Source organism: Uloborus diversus, chromosome 7, assembly GCF_026930045.1.
Source record: "Uloborus diversus isolate 005 chromosome 7, Udiv.v.3.1, whole genome shotgun sequence".
Taxonomy (NCBI): domain Eukaryota; kingdom Metazoa; phylum Arthropoda; class Arachnida; order Araneae; family Uloboridae; genus Uloborus; species Uloborus diversus.
In genome coordinates, this window is record NC_072737.1 from 34,493,170 (window position 1) to 34,511,930 (window position 18,761).

The 18,761-nt window shown below is 31.6% G+C and overlaps 1 protein-coding gene across 1 annotated transcript in view; it reads right to left on the bottom strand.

Moving 5' to 3' along the window:
* The window catches only part of LOC129225498 (DNA replication licensing factor mcm4-A-like), a 42,885-nt gene that overhangs the window by 21,561 nt on the left and 2,563 nt on the right, over positions 1-18,761 (bottom strand). The window contains exons 3-11 of the mRNA XM_054859926.1: positions 16,521-16,646; positions 11,513-11,588; positions 10,955-11,033; positions 8,811-9,023; positions 7,252-7,486; positions 4,248-4,490; positions 2,539-2,623; positions 1,127-1,273; positions 194-285 (exon numbers count right to left, since the gene is read on the bottom strand). Of these exons, the coding sequence (XP_054715901.1) occupies positions 194-285; positions 1,127-1,273; positions 2,539-2,623; positions 4,248-4,490; positions 7,252-7,486; positions 8,811-9,023; positions 10,955-11,033; positions 11,513-11,588; positions 16,521-16,646 (1,296 nt within the window). The remainder of the gene's footprint in view (positions 1-193; positions 286-1,126; positions 1,274-2,538; positions 2,624-4,247; positions 4,491-7,251; positions 7,487-8,810; positions 9,024-10,954; positions 11,034-11,512; positions 11,589-16,520; positions 16,647-18,761) is intronic.

Genomic DNA, 18,761 nt, shown 5'->3' on the forward strand with positions numbered 1-18,761 from the left:
ATTTTGACTCTAACATTTCATTAAATCATTAACACTCTGAATTTCTCACCTCACTTTTTAAACATTTTTACATATACAAAAAATATAGCCAATGAACCTTTATAACAGTTCTCAATTGATGCAATAAATTACTCTTATAACAAATAAAACTTTACGATTTTTATTTTAATTAATATAAGTAATATCAACAAACCTAAAGCTCTAGCAAGACGCTCATATATGTCTGGCAGCCTTGATAATTCTTTCAACTTTTCAATACGCTCTGGAGAAAATCGGCAATCAACCCTAAAAAGGAACCAAGATTTTAATTTTGAAAGAAAGAATATACAATAAAACCCTCCTAAAGGATACCCCTCTTATGCGGACAATTTTTTATTTCCCAGTTCCAATGCAAATAACATTATTAAACCCCTGTCCTGCGGACACCTCTCTATTGAGGGGGGAAAAAAAAACTGCCCCGTTAGTGTCTGCATTAGAGGGATTTTACTGCATTTAACTTTCATTTTTGAAAGTCAACCCGATAAGCTGTTTAGCAAAACAAGTAGATGGAGAAGATTGAACTGGTTCAGAAAAACCAGAAATCAGTTTAACGAAGAAAATCCAAGCGCAAAATTCGTCAAAACAATTATTGATTACAAAAGTCAGATTTTTAGTAGTAATATCACAGATTTTTAATAGTATTTATTGGACTTGCGAAAATAAGTACTTTACCAGTATTTTGGGTTTTATGTGAAATTTACATGTAGTTTGATTTCAAATCCTAAATGTATCTACCTTAAAAGTATAGTTATTACTTTAAAATAAATAAAAATGAAATTAATCAGTCCAAAAGCAAATTCATACAGTAAATGACTAATTTGGTTTATCAGAAATAATTTGCATAAATTTAAAATTAGTTTCTTTCCTGTATATGATTTCATAAGTGATAAGCATGATAAAACTTGTTATGAAAAAAAAAATGAATTAGATATTCAGAAACAAACTATAATATAAAAAAATTAACAAGATACCATGAGTAACATATACAATACAAAACTTCACAGAATAGCAGTACAGTTTTAAGCAGCATAATACTACTTTTTTCTCGGACCTTAATGCCAAATTAATTTATAAAAGAAAATCATACCCTTCATCCACATCTTCATGAAGTCGCTTGGTGTCGACTTTACGAAAGTGAATAACATCAATATGAGTGCGATAAACAGCTTTCACATTTCGTTGTTTTGGATTTATTCGTGCAGAGATTGCTCGATAAATACCAGTTACAGTGATTCTAGAAGAAAAAAAAAAGACTTTGTTAAAACAAAAAACTCAGCTCTGTTTGTTGACATAATAAATCCTGATTAACGTAAGAGAAAGTAATAATAATAAGAATCTTAAAATTAACCAATGAGCCTCTCATGTTTTCAACTGTGCAGGACTTAGAGATCTTTGTTAAAACTGATTTCTTAATCTCTGATAAAACTGACCTTTAAAGAAATCTAGTTTTAGCAGAAAGCTTAAAAATCTTGACAGTTCAAAACATGTGAAGTTCTTTGGCTAATTTTAAGATTTTTTTAACATTAGCAATTAGCATTAGAACTAACTTCAGCATGAATCCTAGTCAATGTAAAAATCCGTTTACACATAAAAACTTTGGAGAGCATAACAGAAATCAATAACTGGTATTGCCTTTTGTACTTTTACTGAAAAAGATTAATAGAATTGACTATCTTGTTCACCTAATATTATTCTTGTTAGGAAATATATGTAAGAGCATACTGGATTCAGATCAAAAAGAATTCATATCTTGGATAGTATGGATTATATACCACCAGAAGGCATCAGAATAGTAGATGAGAGGCAGGGTCAAAATTAGGTTGAGTAACACTGTAGGACTATCCTATTTTAATAAACACATCAATTTTTGAATAAAATCCCTTACAGAGGCTACAAATATTATTCTGTCACATGAACTTCATTAAGTACACAAACTGTACGTCTAAAAATGCAGTTACATTTTGAAGATTTCCAGAAAAAAGATTTACAAGATGCTTTTTTTGAACAGTAACAGACATATCTCATAAGATATGTGTGCTAACGAGCAAAAGATATAACTAAAGTAATGCTCCTAGAAATTTTCAAAAAGTAGAGTCCATGTTTTTCATGAAGTTCACATAATAAGTTACCATACATGTAGCCTTTGTAAGGTGTTTTAGGCAGCAATTATGTGTTACTATGGAATTACCCTAGAGTAGGACCAAAATTAAATTTTAACAACTATTTTTCTTCACAAAGTTAGAAAAAAGGAATTTTTAGGGAAAAAATTACATAGATCTTTATCTGGTGCAATAATAATTTTAACTTTAAAAATAGTACAGAAAGGTAACAAAATTGTAATAATGCAAATGAGGACCATTATGCAAGTTAAAATAATTCTTAAATGAAAAAAAAATGTATCAAATGATAGAAGAATGACTAAATAAAACCAGCAACTGTTATTGAACTTGCAATTGATAGAGTAAAAACAAACAGGTAAATTGGAACTTAAATGATTACCTATCACCTGGTTGGACAGAATCAACCAAATCATCAAGTGCATAAAGTATAACAGTGTGGGGAGTCTGACCTGGAGGCATGTCATCTAAAATAATATTTTTATAATTAGCTTTGAGCATCCCCAATAAAAAATAATCATTAGATTAATTCCGAAGTGAATGATTTATTCAATCAAATGCTATAAAAAATCAAACAAAATGAGAAAGAGAAATTTACACACCTTATGAATTAAATGGAAATAATTTTTATAATACAGCACAAGATTTAATGTACTTTAACTTTTTATAAATGCTAAATTTATAGCTTTTCAAAAAAATTCTTAAATTAAGAACCCAGAAGAAACCACCAAATCATTCAAGCTGAAAATATGTAGGCTCATTTATAAACAGAAATACAAACTGAGAAAATCTTTTGTTCTTTTACAGTACCATGTTTTAAATCGCTTATCTAATAAGCAGTTATAGGCAATATTCATAAGTTTACAGAGAGCAGGAAAGATAAGAAGCTAACAGTTGATTATCCTATTTTCAACAAATTCATTGTAAATAAAGCTGACCCAACTCTTTAGAATATTTTACTAATTTCACTCATTTATAAAATTTATTACCAGATGTTGCATACACAGTGGGTGCCACTTAATGAGATCATGGGCAATGTTATCAGAATCAAAGTCCAGGAACACTTGTATACTAACACACATTAAAATAGTCTGATATTGTAATCAGTGTCTTTGTTTATTGGTATCACTTTTCATAAACTTACAAAACTTTTTTGTTCCTCTGATGACAGAGATACACCCTGACAAACCCCGAAAAGACAAACTTTCTGTGTGGCATTTTGTGGTTTTCAATAGCAATGCAAACGCTTTCTAGAAAAAACAAAAAGTTTGTTCTCAGTGACCTAACTCCTTTTAAGATGCCTTTCATTTGCAGATAGAAAAAATTCAGTGGCTGGACATGTTGCAGGCATGGATGTAGGACCTCCATGGCTGCAGGTGGTGAGTTCCTCCCACTTTGAGAGAGATAATGAAGCTTCCGGAAAAACAAACCCCCTTCTTTTAGTAAAGCAGAAGACTTTTTCTACCTGTTTTTTACCTTACTTACCTTAAAAACTTCACACTAAATTGTAAAACATTTTATCCATGGAGGAAGAGCACCATGATATAACTGTCAGGGAGAAAATTGACACTTCAAAAAACTTAGACAATTTACCAATGCTGAATCAAAGAAATGCTGCAGCAATGCTAAAATTTTCTCTGCCATTACTTTGTAAGTTCCTAAAGAATCGAGACGAGATTGAAAACAAAGCAAAGCTAAATGGAAATTTAAACAAGAAGCGAAACTATGCTGGTGTATGAATCTGCATTAAAACTGTAGTTTACAAATGTCAGGGAAAGTATGCATAAGTAAAAGGTCATATTTTATTTCACTTATTACTATGTGCTTCAAAATTACATATTTTAGTTTTCCCTTTGATTTAGATTATTCCATTCTACTAATTTAGTAATTTAAAAATTTAAAACTGCCTTTAGTTGAATCATTGTAATTTCAATTTGCAAAAATAAATACTTCCCTAATTGAAAACAAATCATCATTTTGTGTGTCCTGGATTCTTTTTGGTTATTGTTATCAAATTGTATTTATCTTAAAGTGATCATATTAAGCGGCGCCTACTGTACATAATTTTGAATTAAAAAAACACCAACATACCTGGTGATTCTTGCATTTTTATCATCTGTTTATCAGTAAACTGTGAACGATTATGGCTAAGACCAAAGGAATATTTAGTATTACAACTTGTACAGACTGTTGGCTCTGCAATGCGTCCACGATCTAATTCAACAGCATTAGTTTCATTGCAAATTGTGCAAGTGAAAAAAGCTTCTCGCATTTCTGGAATCAAGTTTGATGTCCTGATAACCATTCCACTCACTGTAATCAACTGGTCAATATCTAAAACGAGAAGAATTAGTAAGTACTGTTAAAATGCAAAGCTATTAACAGAATAGCACACATAATACATCAATTTAAGTTCAAACAATTCAAATTTCTAACATTTACACAATAGCAGCAAATTTTGCAAATTTGATTTGAAAATCCAAATTTTCAGTTATGGTATATATTTCTGCATTAATCATTTTGTGCAAAAAATGAGGTAAACGTTGGGGGGGGGGGGGGGGGGGGGGTCAACTCATACATGGGGCAGAATTTGAAATTTTCTATGAACAATTTTTGGGAAGAAACCCTTGAAAATGTGAATATTTCCCCGATTTTTGTCAAACTCCTTTAAAAAAATTAAAAAACGAAATATTTATACATTCTGCTATAATTCTACAAAGTCCGACTGTAAAATAATGAGTAAATAATTACAGTAAAAGAACTATTATGTGAAAAGTGTGGCAAATTCCTTATTCATGAGTTTTTCGGATAGTTGATCCAGCAGAAATTAAAGCTCATTTAAAAAAAATGAATGTAATATCTCTGCAGTGTAAAACTGTATTGACTTCAATTCAAAATGAAAGGAACAATTTGAAATACCCTAATAGAGAAAATAAACTCTATTTAAAAATTGTAATCAAAGAAATGAAACCTTTTAGTAATCAAGTATAAAATTGGGCACTTTTGATCGTAAGAATGTTCATTACATTTCCTCTCTTTTTTTTCAAAAACTGAGGCAAAAAATTCCTGATATTTTTCAAAAAGATGGGACTCCGCTTATAAGCAGGTTTTCGATTTTCCTTCTAAATGAAGGGTGGTCGACTTACAAGTGAGTACAATCAGCAGTAGCTAGGGAACTCTTAGTTTATTTACCACTTTTCCGAAACTTACTGAGTCATATATCGTCACCTCAGGGCAACAGTAGGATATCTTAGTGTTATTCCTAGGATTAGATGTCTAACTGTTGCTCTGAGGCGACGATATATAATGAAAAATGTTAATAGCAAATAAATGATGATGGTCAAAAAATAAAAATAATTCAAGCTACAAATTAAACTCAAGTCCCAGATACACACTATACAGAACAGTTTGTACTATTATTCATTTGCTATTTAATATTTTTCACTATGTAATTGGCTTATTAGTTTAGCTGCTTACACACATCTATGGGCTTTTGGCTTGGTTATTTTTTTTACCCACTTTCTTGATTGGTTCAACAGATATACAGTCGACTCTTGCTAACTCGAAATTGAAAGGAAGACATAAAAAATTCGAGTTACCGAAAATTCGAGTTATCAAAAATCTTACAAAAAATCATTCTATTTAAGGTATAGGTATTCTTATATGCCTCATTAACAAAAGCGAACACAAAATGAGAACATACCTTACTTTATTTAAAATATCAAGAAGAGTTTGACGGGTACTCTTTTTTTCTCTCCACGTCAATTATATTTTCCAAATGGGAAACAGCATTGAATGTCTTTAAGTCCATATCAGGTCTCGATTCAATAAACAACTGCATCACATGCATGGCACTTTTTGATTCATTAAAGGTTATCTTTTTTGGATGGATAAGTTCTTCACTCTCATCATCTTCCTCTTCCGAGAGTGGTCGAAATTCGTTAATTATGTCTTTGTCCGATAAATTTCCACACACTTGAACATTATCATCTATGTTGACAAAGCCTCGAAATGTTGTTACAGGATCTAGCTGCAGAGCTTTTGACACTAAACTCCATTCCTCATCAACTACTTCCTCGATTTTCTTTTCTTTTTCTTCCTCTTCTAGGTGGATTTCTTCAGCAGATGCTTTATGGAAACCTGCCTTTCTAAAGCAGTTTGCTATCGTCTTTTGTTCAACACAATTCCAGGCTTTATCAACCATTCTCATTGATTGCAACACATTTACAGAAGGGTTGCTTCCTTCATCAATTTCAGCAATGCATTTTTTTACGACTTGATGACGATATTTTGGTTTGAAATTTTGGATGATTTCCTGATCTAACGGCTGTAGTTTTGATGTGATGCCGAATTCCTTCGCAATATCTATCTTTTTCTTTCCCCCTTTTTCAACCGCATCAATCACCTTTTTTTTCTCTGCAATAGAAAGTGTAGTGCATTTTCGTTTTGTAGCCATATTTCGATGACAAATAAACCTGAGCTCTTACACAGCACTAATAAGTAAAGTAAGAAGACGATGGATGACTAGAACGAGAAAGGGTTTGTGTTTAAGGAACTGGTCATTCAAGTTCAGAGAACGCTTATTCTAGAAACTCGACCATTGTCCACAGAAAACAGCAGCAGAAACATGTCTCCCCTCCCACACACAACTGTGAAAATCACTAACAAAAGAGCCCGAGGACACGTTTTTCTTCTCTAGAGCGCGTAAATGGGGGAGAAAGGGGATAGCTGTTTGAAAATTTGAGTTTTAAGGGATTGAAAATTTTTTAAGTGAATGGGAAAAAAATTCGAGTTACCGAAAAGAAGGTGAATTTAATTCGAGTTAAAGAGATAAAATTTCATTAAAAACGCAATAAAGGTGCAGGGAAATACTTTTTTTTTTGAGATATTGAAAATTTCGAGTTATCGAAGTTTGAGTTATTGCGAGACGACTGTAATTAGATTGATATACAATGATACTGATATTTATTTCTTAAATTTGACTGAGCAGCTGGCAAGTGCAGCATTCTTGGAACGAAACGGAGAAATATTTAGTAGTGTTGGTGGTTAGTCACTAATTCAATACTAAAGAAACAAAAAGAAAAGTGAAAGTTACCTTCTGGACTTAAAAGTCTCAAATTTTTCGTTTTTTCTGCATTAAAAGGACGGACTTGTATCTGATGTGGCAACTGACTATCTGGATAACGTTCAAAGTAAAGTTCATTTACTGCCATGTCTAATATAGGTATTACTTCTTGAGGGTATAAAACTAACTGACGGTACAAATCAGCATCAAAGCCATTAAGATGAGCACAGTTTACATTCAAGAACGGCTCTTCTATTGTAAAAATCTGCAAGGAAAACACATATACTAAATAAAATGCAAAGTTAAAGAAATCTAGAAAATAAATAATTATATAATGATGCTACTAATAGCTTTGGAATGTCTTAGTTTTTGGGTTAGATAAATTTTCACTGTGGAACAGCTCAGCGCTTATCTTGATAAATATGTAAAACAATTTTGACAACAATTAAGTTTATAAGTAATATAAATACTTTTAATGTTGTTCTGTAAAGTAAAATTTCAGAAAGTTCTAAATATACTTATTTACAGTGTGGAACTTCATCTATATAAACCTGTTAATCATAATTTTTTTTCCTTAACAAACTGCCAAATCTCAATATTAAAAGGTTCAAGTTATCAGTGAATTTTTAACTTTGCAAAATTTTTTTTAACTAATTATTTTATTGTAAAATGAAAACAATAATGCATTTTTTGGCCTTGAGCATATAACCTGAATCATGATTTGTTGCCCCCCAACACAACAAAAATAGTTTAAAATAAATAATATGACCTATTTATATATTAGTAGTATCTAGTAAGTTGCAGCAATCTTGAAACTTGATCTTATACAGTTGATATAAATGCTCTGTGCTAAAAAAAAGTGCCTAGTTTTTCAAACAATTTGGATTAAAAACCAATTTGAGGAGTTCCAATCGCCGATCTGCAATTTATTCGTATGCTAATTAAATTGTTTAATAAGAACTATTTACAAGATAAACAAATCTTAAGGAGGAATTTAGAATAATGGAATAGTTAAGCAAGTAATAGACAGAGTTTGGTTTATCCATGGCCGGATTTAAGAGAGGGCAGGCGGGGCTACTGTCCCGGGGCCTCTACAACAAAGGGGCCCTCCACAATAAAATTTTGCAAAATATCCTAACTTTCACAGGTCAGCAATTTTACGTTTTCTCCCCCATAAATTATAATAATAATATAAAAAAATAATTAGCAATAATAAGTGCTGATCTAAAATATCGGATATATACACATATATCAAAATATTTGGATATATATCAAAGTATCTGATATTTTCGAAAATATGATGATCTTTTCGAACCCTGATTAGGGGCCTCTACTCCTTTGTTACGCCGGGGCCTCCACATTTTCAAATCCGGCCCTGGGTTTATCATTAGAAATGGTAGTAGCTCTGCTATATGCAATTTCATACATCAATTTCTTTTATCGAATAGTTTTGAAAAAGAACATTTAACACGATGATTAAAGATTAATTAAATTAATAATACAAAATGACTAATTATTGATGTGAAAACTTCTTCAGACTCTTAAACAATAATCAAAATCCAATCAAATGGTACAACATTTTCACTTACTTCTTCCAATTTCTGTAAATAAAATGGACGATCAAAATCTACATTTTCCATTCTTTCATCACTTTCATAGTTGATATCAACATATTCATTGATGAATCGCTTGAACTTCTCTTTGCATTGGTTAAGAACTACGTCTGTTCCCCAAATATAAAGTTGAGGACCAGAGTGTGATTCACTAGTTGGTGCAGCAGGTTCGGTCATCTCAGTTTCAGGCTACAAAATAAAATATCATCGCTCTTAAAATACTATATAATAAAAACTGGCTAAGGACACTAAAAATATACAACACAGAAAAGCTTAGAAGTAGAAAATTGAGGGGCAACATCCACTTAAGTATTCATTCTAATAAGACACGAGCAGTGTTTGTGAGAGTTTTAACTGAATTAGGATGATTAAAATTCAAACAGAAAAAGAGAAGATTGATAGGCAAACTGATGGCTTTATTCAGGAAAAGGTAAAAAAATTGGAACCCAGAACTTTTGTTTTGAGCATATAATTATAAGAACACATGAAATTCAAAAAGCAAAATAAAGATTATTTCGAGGTAATCTAGGATCAGGTTGAGGTTCGCATTTGGTACCCATCACTTTCATAATATCAAAGGGAAGGCTGCCACTGTTGGTCTTTGAGAAGTTTTGAAGATTGTTTAAGTTGGAAGTGACAAAGTGCCCCTTACCAATGCAATTCTTGATACTTTGACTTCTTATGCCTTGTTTTACCATTTTGCTTTATTATTTTTTTAACATTTACACATTCCTTGAAACTATTCTACATCTTTCTTGAGGGACAATACCACTCAGGTTGAGCACCTCTGGTCTAGGCGATAAAACTCAAGAGATCAGAAGTGTGGTGCCCCTCGCCAAAAATAGAAGCGTAACCCAACAGCAGCTTGCGACCCATTATTCAGGAAACAATGCATTACGCTATTCAGTAAGAATTAATAAGAATATTTACAAGTAAACTCTTATGTAAAGGTATTTTCTTTCACAGATTCAGAAATACATAAATAAATAAATAAAACTATTTATTAAATTTTTATCAGGTATGATACAGCTTTTAAATTTTAAAGTAAGTTTTGAGCTTTACACAATGTCTAGAGTAATATCTATGAATACTAATGTTAATAACTTGGACATTTCTACATGTTTGAGATAATGAAGAATAATAAATACTTTTGTGCAGAGAAGTAAAAGGAAATACCCAACAATTTGTAGCACAAAATTACGACAATTGCAGACACATGGTTTGGGATTTCAAGAACTCTGATTTTTCCCATGCAAAATACTATTTTGCATTGAAAAAGAGGTTCCTTGAAATCCCAAAATACATTTTACGGTCAAAAGGATGCTAGAGGAGAATTAAATTGATTGCTTGAAGTAAAGGACTACTGCTTCAGTGATAAAAGGCTATGAAATTTTTAATACTTTATGACTGTTGTGCAAATCCCTACACAAATGTAGGAATCAAATTTTCTATTTTAAGCACAAGGCCATAATCTTTACTAATAATAAAGCTGAAAGCCTGTCTGGATATCTGGATCTCTGTATGTATGGATCTCTGTGAGGCGCATTGCATCCAGACCTTTCGGCCGATTTTCATGAAATTTGGCAAAGTTAGTTCGTAGCATGGAAGTGTGCACCTTGAAGCAATTTTTCGAAAATTCGATTTTGTTCTTTTTCTATTCCAATTTTAAGAACATTTTACCAAGCAAATTATTACAACGTGGAAGAGTAAATTATGAAATTATCATAACGTGGAACCGTAACATTGGAGAGCAAACAAACATAGCAAATTGGCGAGAAATTCGTCATCTATTATTTGTAAATATACAGGCAAACCAAATGACCTTTTAATTTTCAACTAGGGGCAAAGCCATGCAGGTACCACTAGTAAGAATTAAAAAAAAAACAAAAGACGTTACTTGCAAGAAACAAAACAAAAATCACTTATTTAATGCAAGATTTCACAAAAAAAAAAAAAAAAAAAAAAATCAGCAAATATTTATAACTATAAATAAAATTTCAATGCACTCACAAAATTTAAAAACATGTTTGGCATGACAAAAGAATAGTTGTAAACATCAAGTTTTTTCACAAGAAGAAAAATTTACATAATTAAAAATTAAATATCTAGAGAATACATACATTTTCATTTCTCATCTCAACTTGTCTCATATGCCTTTCACTTCTAATATCATGACGCTGATGTATTGGTGTTCCTCTTCTGCAATTAATCGGAAATATACGTAACAAAAATTATAGTTCATAAGCAGTGTCAGAAACAAGCGTTAATTAGTCGCATTTTATTAGCAAAAATGATAATGCAAACCCTAGATTTAGAAACCAAGGCACCAAATTTGATATTAGAGGTATCAAGTTTTGGATCACATTTAAACTTTTCTTTCATGACTCATCATGACCGAGACCCAAGACTGAGGAAAAACAAATTAAGATTGTTTTTGTGTTCAGATATGTAAAAATCCACTGAAAATGGCATATTGTTTACTTTGAAGCAAAGAAATTTATCCTTAGCATTAGCTGGATGCTTCTTTCTAGCAGTTTCATAGCACTTAAAACTCAACATCAATGAATAGAATAATTTCTTTTCAGTCATTTGTTCCCACCATTAAAGCAAGAAATTATAAATAATGGTTTGCACTCAAGAATCAATTTTATGATTATAATTAGTCAAACGCTACTCACCCAATGGAACGAGCAGTGCCATGAGAACTTGGAGTGCCATAATTCAATGGAGAACTAAGATCCACTTCACTAAACACTAAATAATATAATTCGTACGATTAAGGGCTTGTAATACACACAGCTAATCAGTTAATATTTCACATGATTAAAAAAAAAAAAAAAAAAAAGCTATTTCAAATTAATTCATATTATTTTTCTAAAAAGACAGTAATAAACTTCCAGGGTTGGCAAAGGGAACCCAGCCCAGAAAAACCATCTGGGCTTTTCTGTGCGGGTCCACCAACAAAAACCCACCTGGGTTTTTGCGAAAAGTGGGTTCTTGTTAAAGATCATTTCTGAGTTACCTCATATCTTTCATCAAAATTACAAATAAAAAATAAGCAAATAAAAATAGGAAATCAGGTGTATTTCAAGTAGTTCATCTCAGAATATTTATTTTTTTTAATAATTTTTAATTAATTTAAATTTTTGGAACTTCTTGTCAATATAACTAATGCTTTTTTGCCAAAGGCAGAGTCTTGATCTTTCTCAAAAACTAAGCTTTTTTTCCACTTTGAAGGAATCAAAAACTTTATCAATTGATTTTAATTACTTGTAAAATTAATGATTCTTTGAACATAGAAATTTACATTTATGTATAATTAATATTTTTGCACTGAGAAATTTAGGGGAAAAAATTCTAAAATTTCCATTTTTGAAATCATCATTCTTAAAATTTTTCTAGGTATGCTACTACTTTATATTACTAACACTTATCATTAATGTGCTCTTTAGTACTTTGGTCCAATAATCTGTTTGTACCGTTTTTTTTTGTATGACTTCTTTGTGCTGATTTAATTATTCTGACTCCATCAAACTTTTCTATATTTCCACGGAACACAGCAGAGTAGCTGAGTCTTTTTGCAGTTCATCAAGAGCTGAAGAAATGATTGTGAACTGCTTTGTAAACTGAAACATTATCCAATATTTTTGTCATTTGTTTCTCAAATTCATTTTGGTGCTCAGATGCAATTGTTACATATTTATGATAGTTTTTCAAAAAGCTTGAAATGCACTCTTAGTTTGAATTCTAATGACTATTGTTAGGCATTTGAGGCATCAAACAATCATAATCTTTGAGCAATTCATGAGGTTAATGATGGTTATGGAAATATTTTTGAATCTCGATACCTTGGTTCAAAATATGAGGATTGTCCGTAAAGTAAGAATTCCTATTTGCCACGAGCACGCGAATCGCTGCTAAGCGCAATATGCAGAGGTCGAAATTAGCATCAGCTACTTAGGTGCCATTGGCAACCAATATTTTTTTTCTTAGGTGCCGTTATGCTTTACTTGGTTGCAATTTGCAAATGCGTTCAGTAACATGCTGAAATTTATACTAAACTATAATATGCATGAAAACAAGCTGATATATATGTTCAATGCATTAAAATAATGCATTTTGGAATCACCTGCTAAGTTTATACAAGTACCATAATTACTATTAACTTAATTTAGTGACATAAAACCAAAAAACAAAACAAAAACAAATTCTAGATTTTAAAAGTATTAAAAATATTGACAAGATCCAAAAGGATTGCAATCTCGAAAACGATATGCAATTTTCCACAAAGTACAAGTTTAGTGTTGGAATGATTTCGAAAATAAATTTATTCATTAAAAAGAAAAACAAACGCAGAAAATAAGTTAATCTGAAGTGGCATGCGACTAATTGTCAAAAAATATTAATATATTTACAAGATGCAAAAGGATTGAAAGGTCAAAAGCGAGAATACACTTCCCGCAAAGCACGTGCTCATTGTCCGCATCTTTTGAAAAAAATAATATATTATGAATTAAAATAAAAAAGAAAATAAGCTAACCTAAAGGTAGCATATGTAAAAACAAATTTTAGATTTTAAAAGTATTAAAACATTGACAAGATGCAAAAGGATTGCAATCTCGAACACGATACGCAATTTTCCACTAAGTAAAAACAATTTAGTGTTGGAATGGTTTTGAAAATTTTTTATTCATTTAAAAGAAAATCAAACGCAGAAAATAAGTTAATCTGAGTGTCATGCGACTAATTGTCGAAATATTAATATATTTACTTACAAGATGCAAAAGGATTGAAAGGTCCAAAACGAGAATAAATTTATCACAAAGCACGTGCTCATTGTCCGCATGTTTTGAAAAAAATAATATATTATAAATTAAAATAAAAAAGAAAATAAGCTAACCTAAAGGTAGCATATGTAAAAATAACTTCTAGATTTTAAAAGTATTAAAACATTGACAAGATGCAAAAGGATTGCAATCTCGAACACGATACGCAATTTTCCTCAAAGTAAAAGTTTAGTGTTGGAATGATTTCGAAAATAAATTTATTCATCAAAAAGAAAAACAAACGCAGAAAACAAGTTAATCTGAAGTGGCATGTGTCCAATTGCCAAATAATATTAATATATTTACAAGATTCAAAAGGATTGAAAGGTCAAAAGCGAAAATAAACTTCCGGCAAAGCACGTGTTCATTGTCCGCATGTATTGAAAAAATAATATGTTATAAATTAAAATAAAAAAGAAAAAAAGCTAACCTAATCGTAGCATATGTAAAAATAACTTCTATATTTTAAAAGTATTATAATATCGGCAAGATGCAAAAGGATTGCAATATCAAATACCGGAACTATTATTCCGAGAAGAACGTGTTCAGTATTGAAAATTGCATTAATGATGTGTTTTGAAAAACAATTAAGCGCAATTTAATAAATATCTTTAAAAATAATAATAAAAATAATAAAAACGAATGAACCGCCTGCACTAATCAACAAGAAAACTACTTATTTTTTCGAATCTTGCAGTAGGACAACCATCGATGAATCCAGTATCTTCTTTTTTTCCAAAATCTTTACAGACTTTACATACCATCAGGTCTTCACCCTTTCTTTCCAACCACGGAAACTGCTTTTGCCACTTGATGAAAGTTGCAGCGTTGACACTTTTCCGTGTACATTTATAAGTCGTATCTACTTCGTCATTATTTTTTTCTATTTCGACTTCATCGGCAATCCTTGGCCGTTTATTTCCGCTAGTATTTAGTGGCGTAAAATATGACTTAAAGTTACGTTTACTCATATTTTCAACAAATAAAAAATGATGGTAGCGATGATTAAAAAAAAAGAAAGAAAAAAAGATGAGCGAAATCCTGTGGGAAAAAAAGGAATCCTCGTGCTCGCCGTACGTTCGTGTTACGATGAGGGGTCGAACTTGAAACATGAAAAAGATCAGACTATCTGCTCAAACAACCGTGAGATGAGTCCGGTTTTGGAGGGGTGGGGCGATCGGGGGTAAACAACACTAAGGGAACAAAGGGGAGAAAAGATTACTCCAGAAAGAGGAGGAATGGAGGGGTGTGCTTGCAATGACACTGGCTTCTACAGTTCGCGGGCGAAGGTGGGGGGGGGGGGGGGGGGGGGGGGGGGGTGGATTGTTCAAGTTTTTCCGACTGAAAGCGATACTTCCAGGAAATTTTCCGCGATCGCAACGCACGCAGATGTTTTTGGAGACAAATCTTCCAAAAGTGAAAGCTTAGTAGGGGGGAAAGCTAGGCGTCACAGTGACGACTACGTTTCAAATCGCGGTCGTCAAAATGAAATTTACAGTTGCAAAATACGACTAACGACCGCTAATTTCGAGCACTGGCAATATGGCAACCCTAGCGTGTAGTTTAGTCTCCCCACTCTGTTGAACTTGCTGAGATCTTTAGTGTGGTATTGGCAGCTATTAAGAATAAAGCTTCCGATATCTTCTCCTGCCAAATGTGAAGTGCAATCAGTGATACGATTTTTGACCAAAAGAAGAGGAGGGAAATGCTGACGTAAGGAGTCCGTTTTCATCAGGACAATGCTCATCTGCACACAGCCCGCGTAACCATCTCTATCATTATGGATTTCGGATGGGAGAAAGTCCTACACCCACCCTACAGCCCAGACCTGGCCCCAAGCAATTATCATCTCTTCCCTGGTTTGAAAAAACACATCTCAGCGGTACGAATTTCGAAACCGGAGAAGAGCTTAAAGAAGAGGTTCTGAGTTACCATCGAAGCGCGGCAGGAAACTTCTACGATGAAGGCATAAAAAAGATGGTTACCCGCATGAAAAAGTGCATTGAAGTCAATGGGGAGTACGTTGAAAAATAGTTTAAAGTCCAAGCTTTCCATTGATGCATTACTCGATGTAAGTAAAAAAAGTTTTCATTGTGAAAAAAAAAATAGGGAAACTTATTTTACGACAACCCTCATACTTGTAGGTGAAATTTCTTTTGCCAAGTTCTGTCTGAACTTAAGTCTAATTGGATTTGGATCTAAGTTATTTTGCATTACTACTTTAAAAATGGGTTTATTTATTATTCTAACAACAAAAATAAAAATTATTTATTTATTATAGCAACAAAAATATATTCTAGGTATTCAAAAGTGCTAAAGAAATCTATTTAAGTTAAAAAAAACATCTAATACTAATAACAGGAAAATTTTAATAATTGATATTATTAATATTATTGTAAATAATGTGTTATTATTTATGAATTATATTATTAATAATATTAATTAGTAACTTTGATATTGATCAAATGCAATTCAGAAATTTAACTTAATCTAGTTTCACATTAATGAATAAATATATAATATAACAATATCTGCATACAGAAATAACACTTAAACCCACAAAAACCCATAAAAGCCCGCAATAACCCAGAAAAATCTGGGTGGGTTGGGTTTCTGCCAACCCTGGAAACTTCTCTGCTCAAGTTCTATCAAGCAAATGAAGAGCAATAAAATGGGGGAGAACTTCAGTCAAAAGGGCTAAATTTCCCCTTTCAAAACTAGAATCAGTTTTTTCACTTTGATTGATTTACTTAAAATTTTAATACTTTGTTAACTGAACAAATTGATTTTTTTTTTCAAATACAAAACTTAAATTTAAAGATATATAAGTCTCGAGAAAAGCAATCTGATATACACTTACTAGAACGGTTTGGTCTTTCAGGAGTCCTTGGAGAAGAATCGATGTGACCAACTGGATCTGGTGGAGATGAAGGTAAAGGCATCAGTTCAGAGCTGTCATGGTCACCTGGACTTCCTGGTGCTGCAGCTAAAATAGTATCCCAGAAATAAATTTTAAAATATTGCAACAGTAAATTTTTGAATAAACTATTTTTTAAGTTTCTTCCCACTGAAAAATAGATTTTTCTTTCCAGTTAACTTAGAATGAAAACCCAAAGATGATTAAAAAGTTTTCTTCTTTCTTTTAACAAGTAATGTATAATAAGCGAATCTCGGAAAAAAATGTGCCTAACATTGCACAACAAAATAATTTAAGCTATTTTTGAGTCTGACTCTAAAATCCTGAAACTTCTGCATCCCGGAAATGTTGCAATCCCGAGTGTCCCAGATTTAGGGCTCCATACTGTGTAGGTATATCTGCCACAGTTTTTTTACCTGCAAAACAATCTCTGTACAAGGTCCTGACTTAATTTTAGAAATTAACTTCCAGGATTCACATCATACAAGGGGGAAATCAAAGGCAGGATTTTCCTGCGAGAGCAAAGTTCTAAATTACGTTTAAGGGGAATGCTAACAAATGAATTTTTGTGCAGTGGGATTTTGGGAAACATTTCTGGAATCACATTCCGACACCTTAGTATGAACCCAGAACTTCTTTGACCTTTTCTATTTCAGTTTAGACTCAATTTTTGAATTTCAAAGCAGTTTTTTTTTTAAATTAAATTTCAAAGATATTCCTTATAGCTAGTGTGAGTTACCATGCATACAATGATAAAAGTGGTCAAAGGGCAAAAAAGAGAAAATCCAAAAAAATTTGAAAAATCATGCAAAAAAGGGATGATGTTCAAAGCTGCACCAAAATGGCCACTTGATGTCATGATAGTCAAAAATTCAACAAAAAATAACTAATTTAACACTTTCAAAGCTAACACGGATATTTTTCCAGATTAATTATGGTTGAAATAATTGGACAATAATTAATACATGGCACATATTGTTCAAAAGCAAAGTATTGATTTTAAAGGATTAAAAAAAAAAAAAAAACAACAACTTGCAGTTGCCTCATGAAATTCCAAAAAACTTAACAGTTTAGTTTATAAAGCCTAAACTATTTGAGATTCTTGAAAATATTTCGCACGCTTTCCTAGACAAGGAAAATAAATTCATTAAAATCCAAGATCGTGAGAGTCAGACCACATGTTTTTGATCGAATTTTTCATTTTTTCTAAAATAAATTTAAGAAATAAAAATATTATTGAAATAATGTATAAAATACGTAGATATAAGATAGTATATGGTAAAAAACCTCCACACATTAAAAATGATTGAAATATAGACAGGATGCAAAAAGATTGAAATCTCAAACAAGACACGCAATTTTCGGCAAAGCCAGAAGCACGTGTTTAACGTCGTTGGCATGTTTTCCAAACATATGTCTTTGGCAGATAGCGTAGAAGATGAAGATTCAAGAATCTTTTCAGATTTTAGAGAAAAATAGGATCAATATGAGGCCTGAAAGAGGCAACAAACGGTTTTAAACGCCAACTGAAAAAAAAAAAAAAAAACGGAATTCCAGCAAGACCCGGAAAAATCTCATCCCAGTGCATAAGTTACATGTACTTTTATATCAATTAGATATTCATGTCTTATTATTAAAAATAACATTCATTTAAAACAACTATGAAAAATTAGAGCATAAATTATGAAAATACAATGTTACATATATATATATATATACCAAAAAAAAAAAAACCCCGCCAAGAAATAAGCTATTTAATCAGACTTTCAAAACCCAAATGTCACAATTTTTTTAAATTATGATTCTGCAAATTTTATTGTATTACGGCAGAGGTCTGGCCAGAGGAAATTTCAGGAGGAGTTTCAGTTAAAAGACCTTCACAAAAATCTGAGAAACCAAAATGGACCTTTCACAAAATCCCAATCAACCAAAACGGACTCTCCACAAAATTCTGATAAACAAAAACGGATCTTTCACAAATTATTTATTGGAAGAGTAAATCTCAAATCAAAATAACTTATATTTCTGTGCATAAAAACGATCATTTTTGGAACCTTTTTTAAAGTTAAATTAGAGGTAGTATTAGCTTATACAAAAATCTGCTAATTTTGCAAAAAAAATCGGCACTCTTGTAATCGATAAATATCTACAACCTCCAAATAAATATAATGCTTGTTGTTTGTT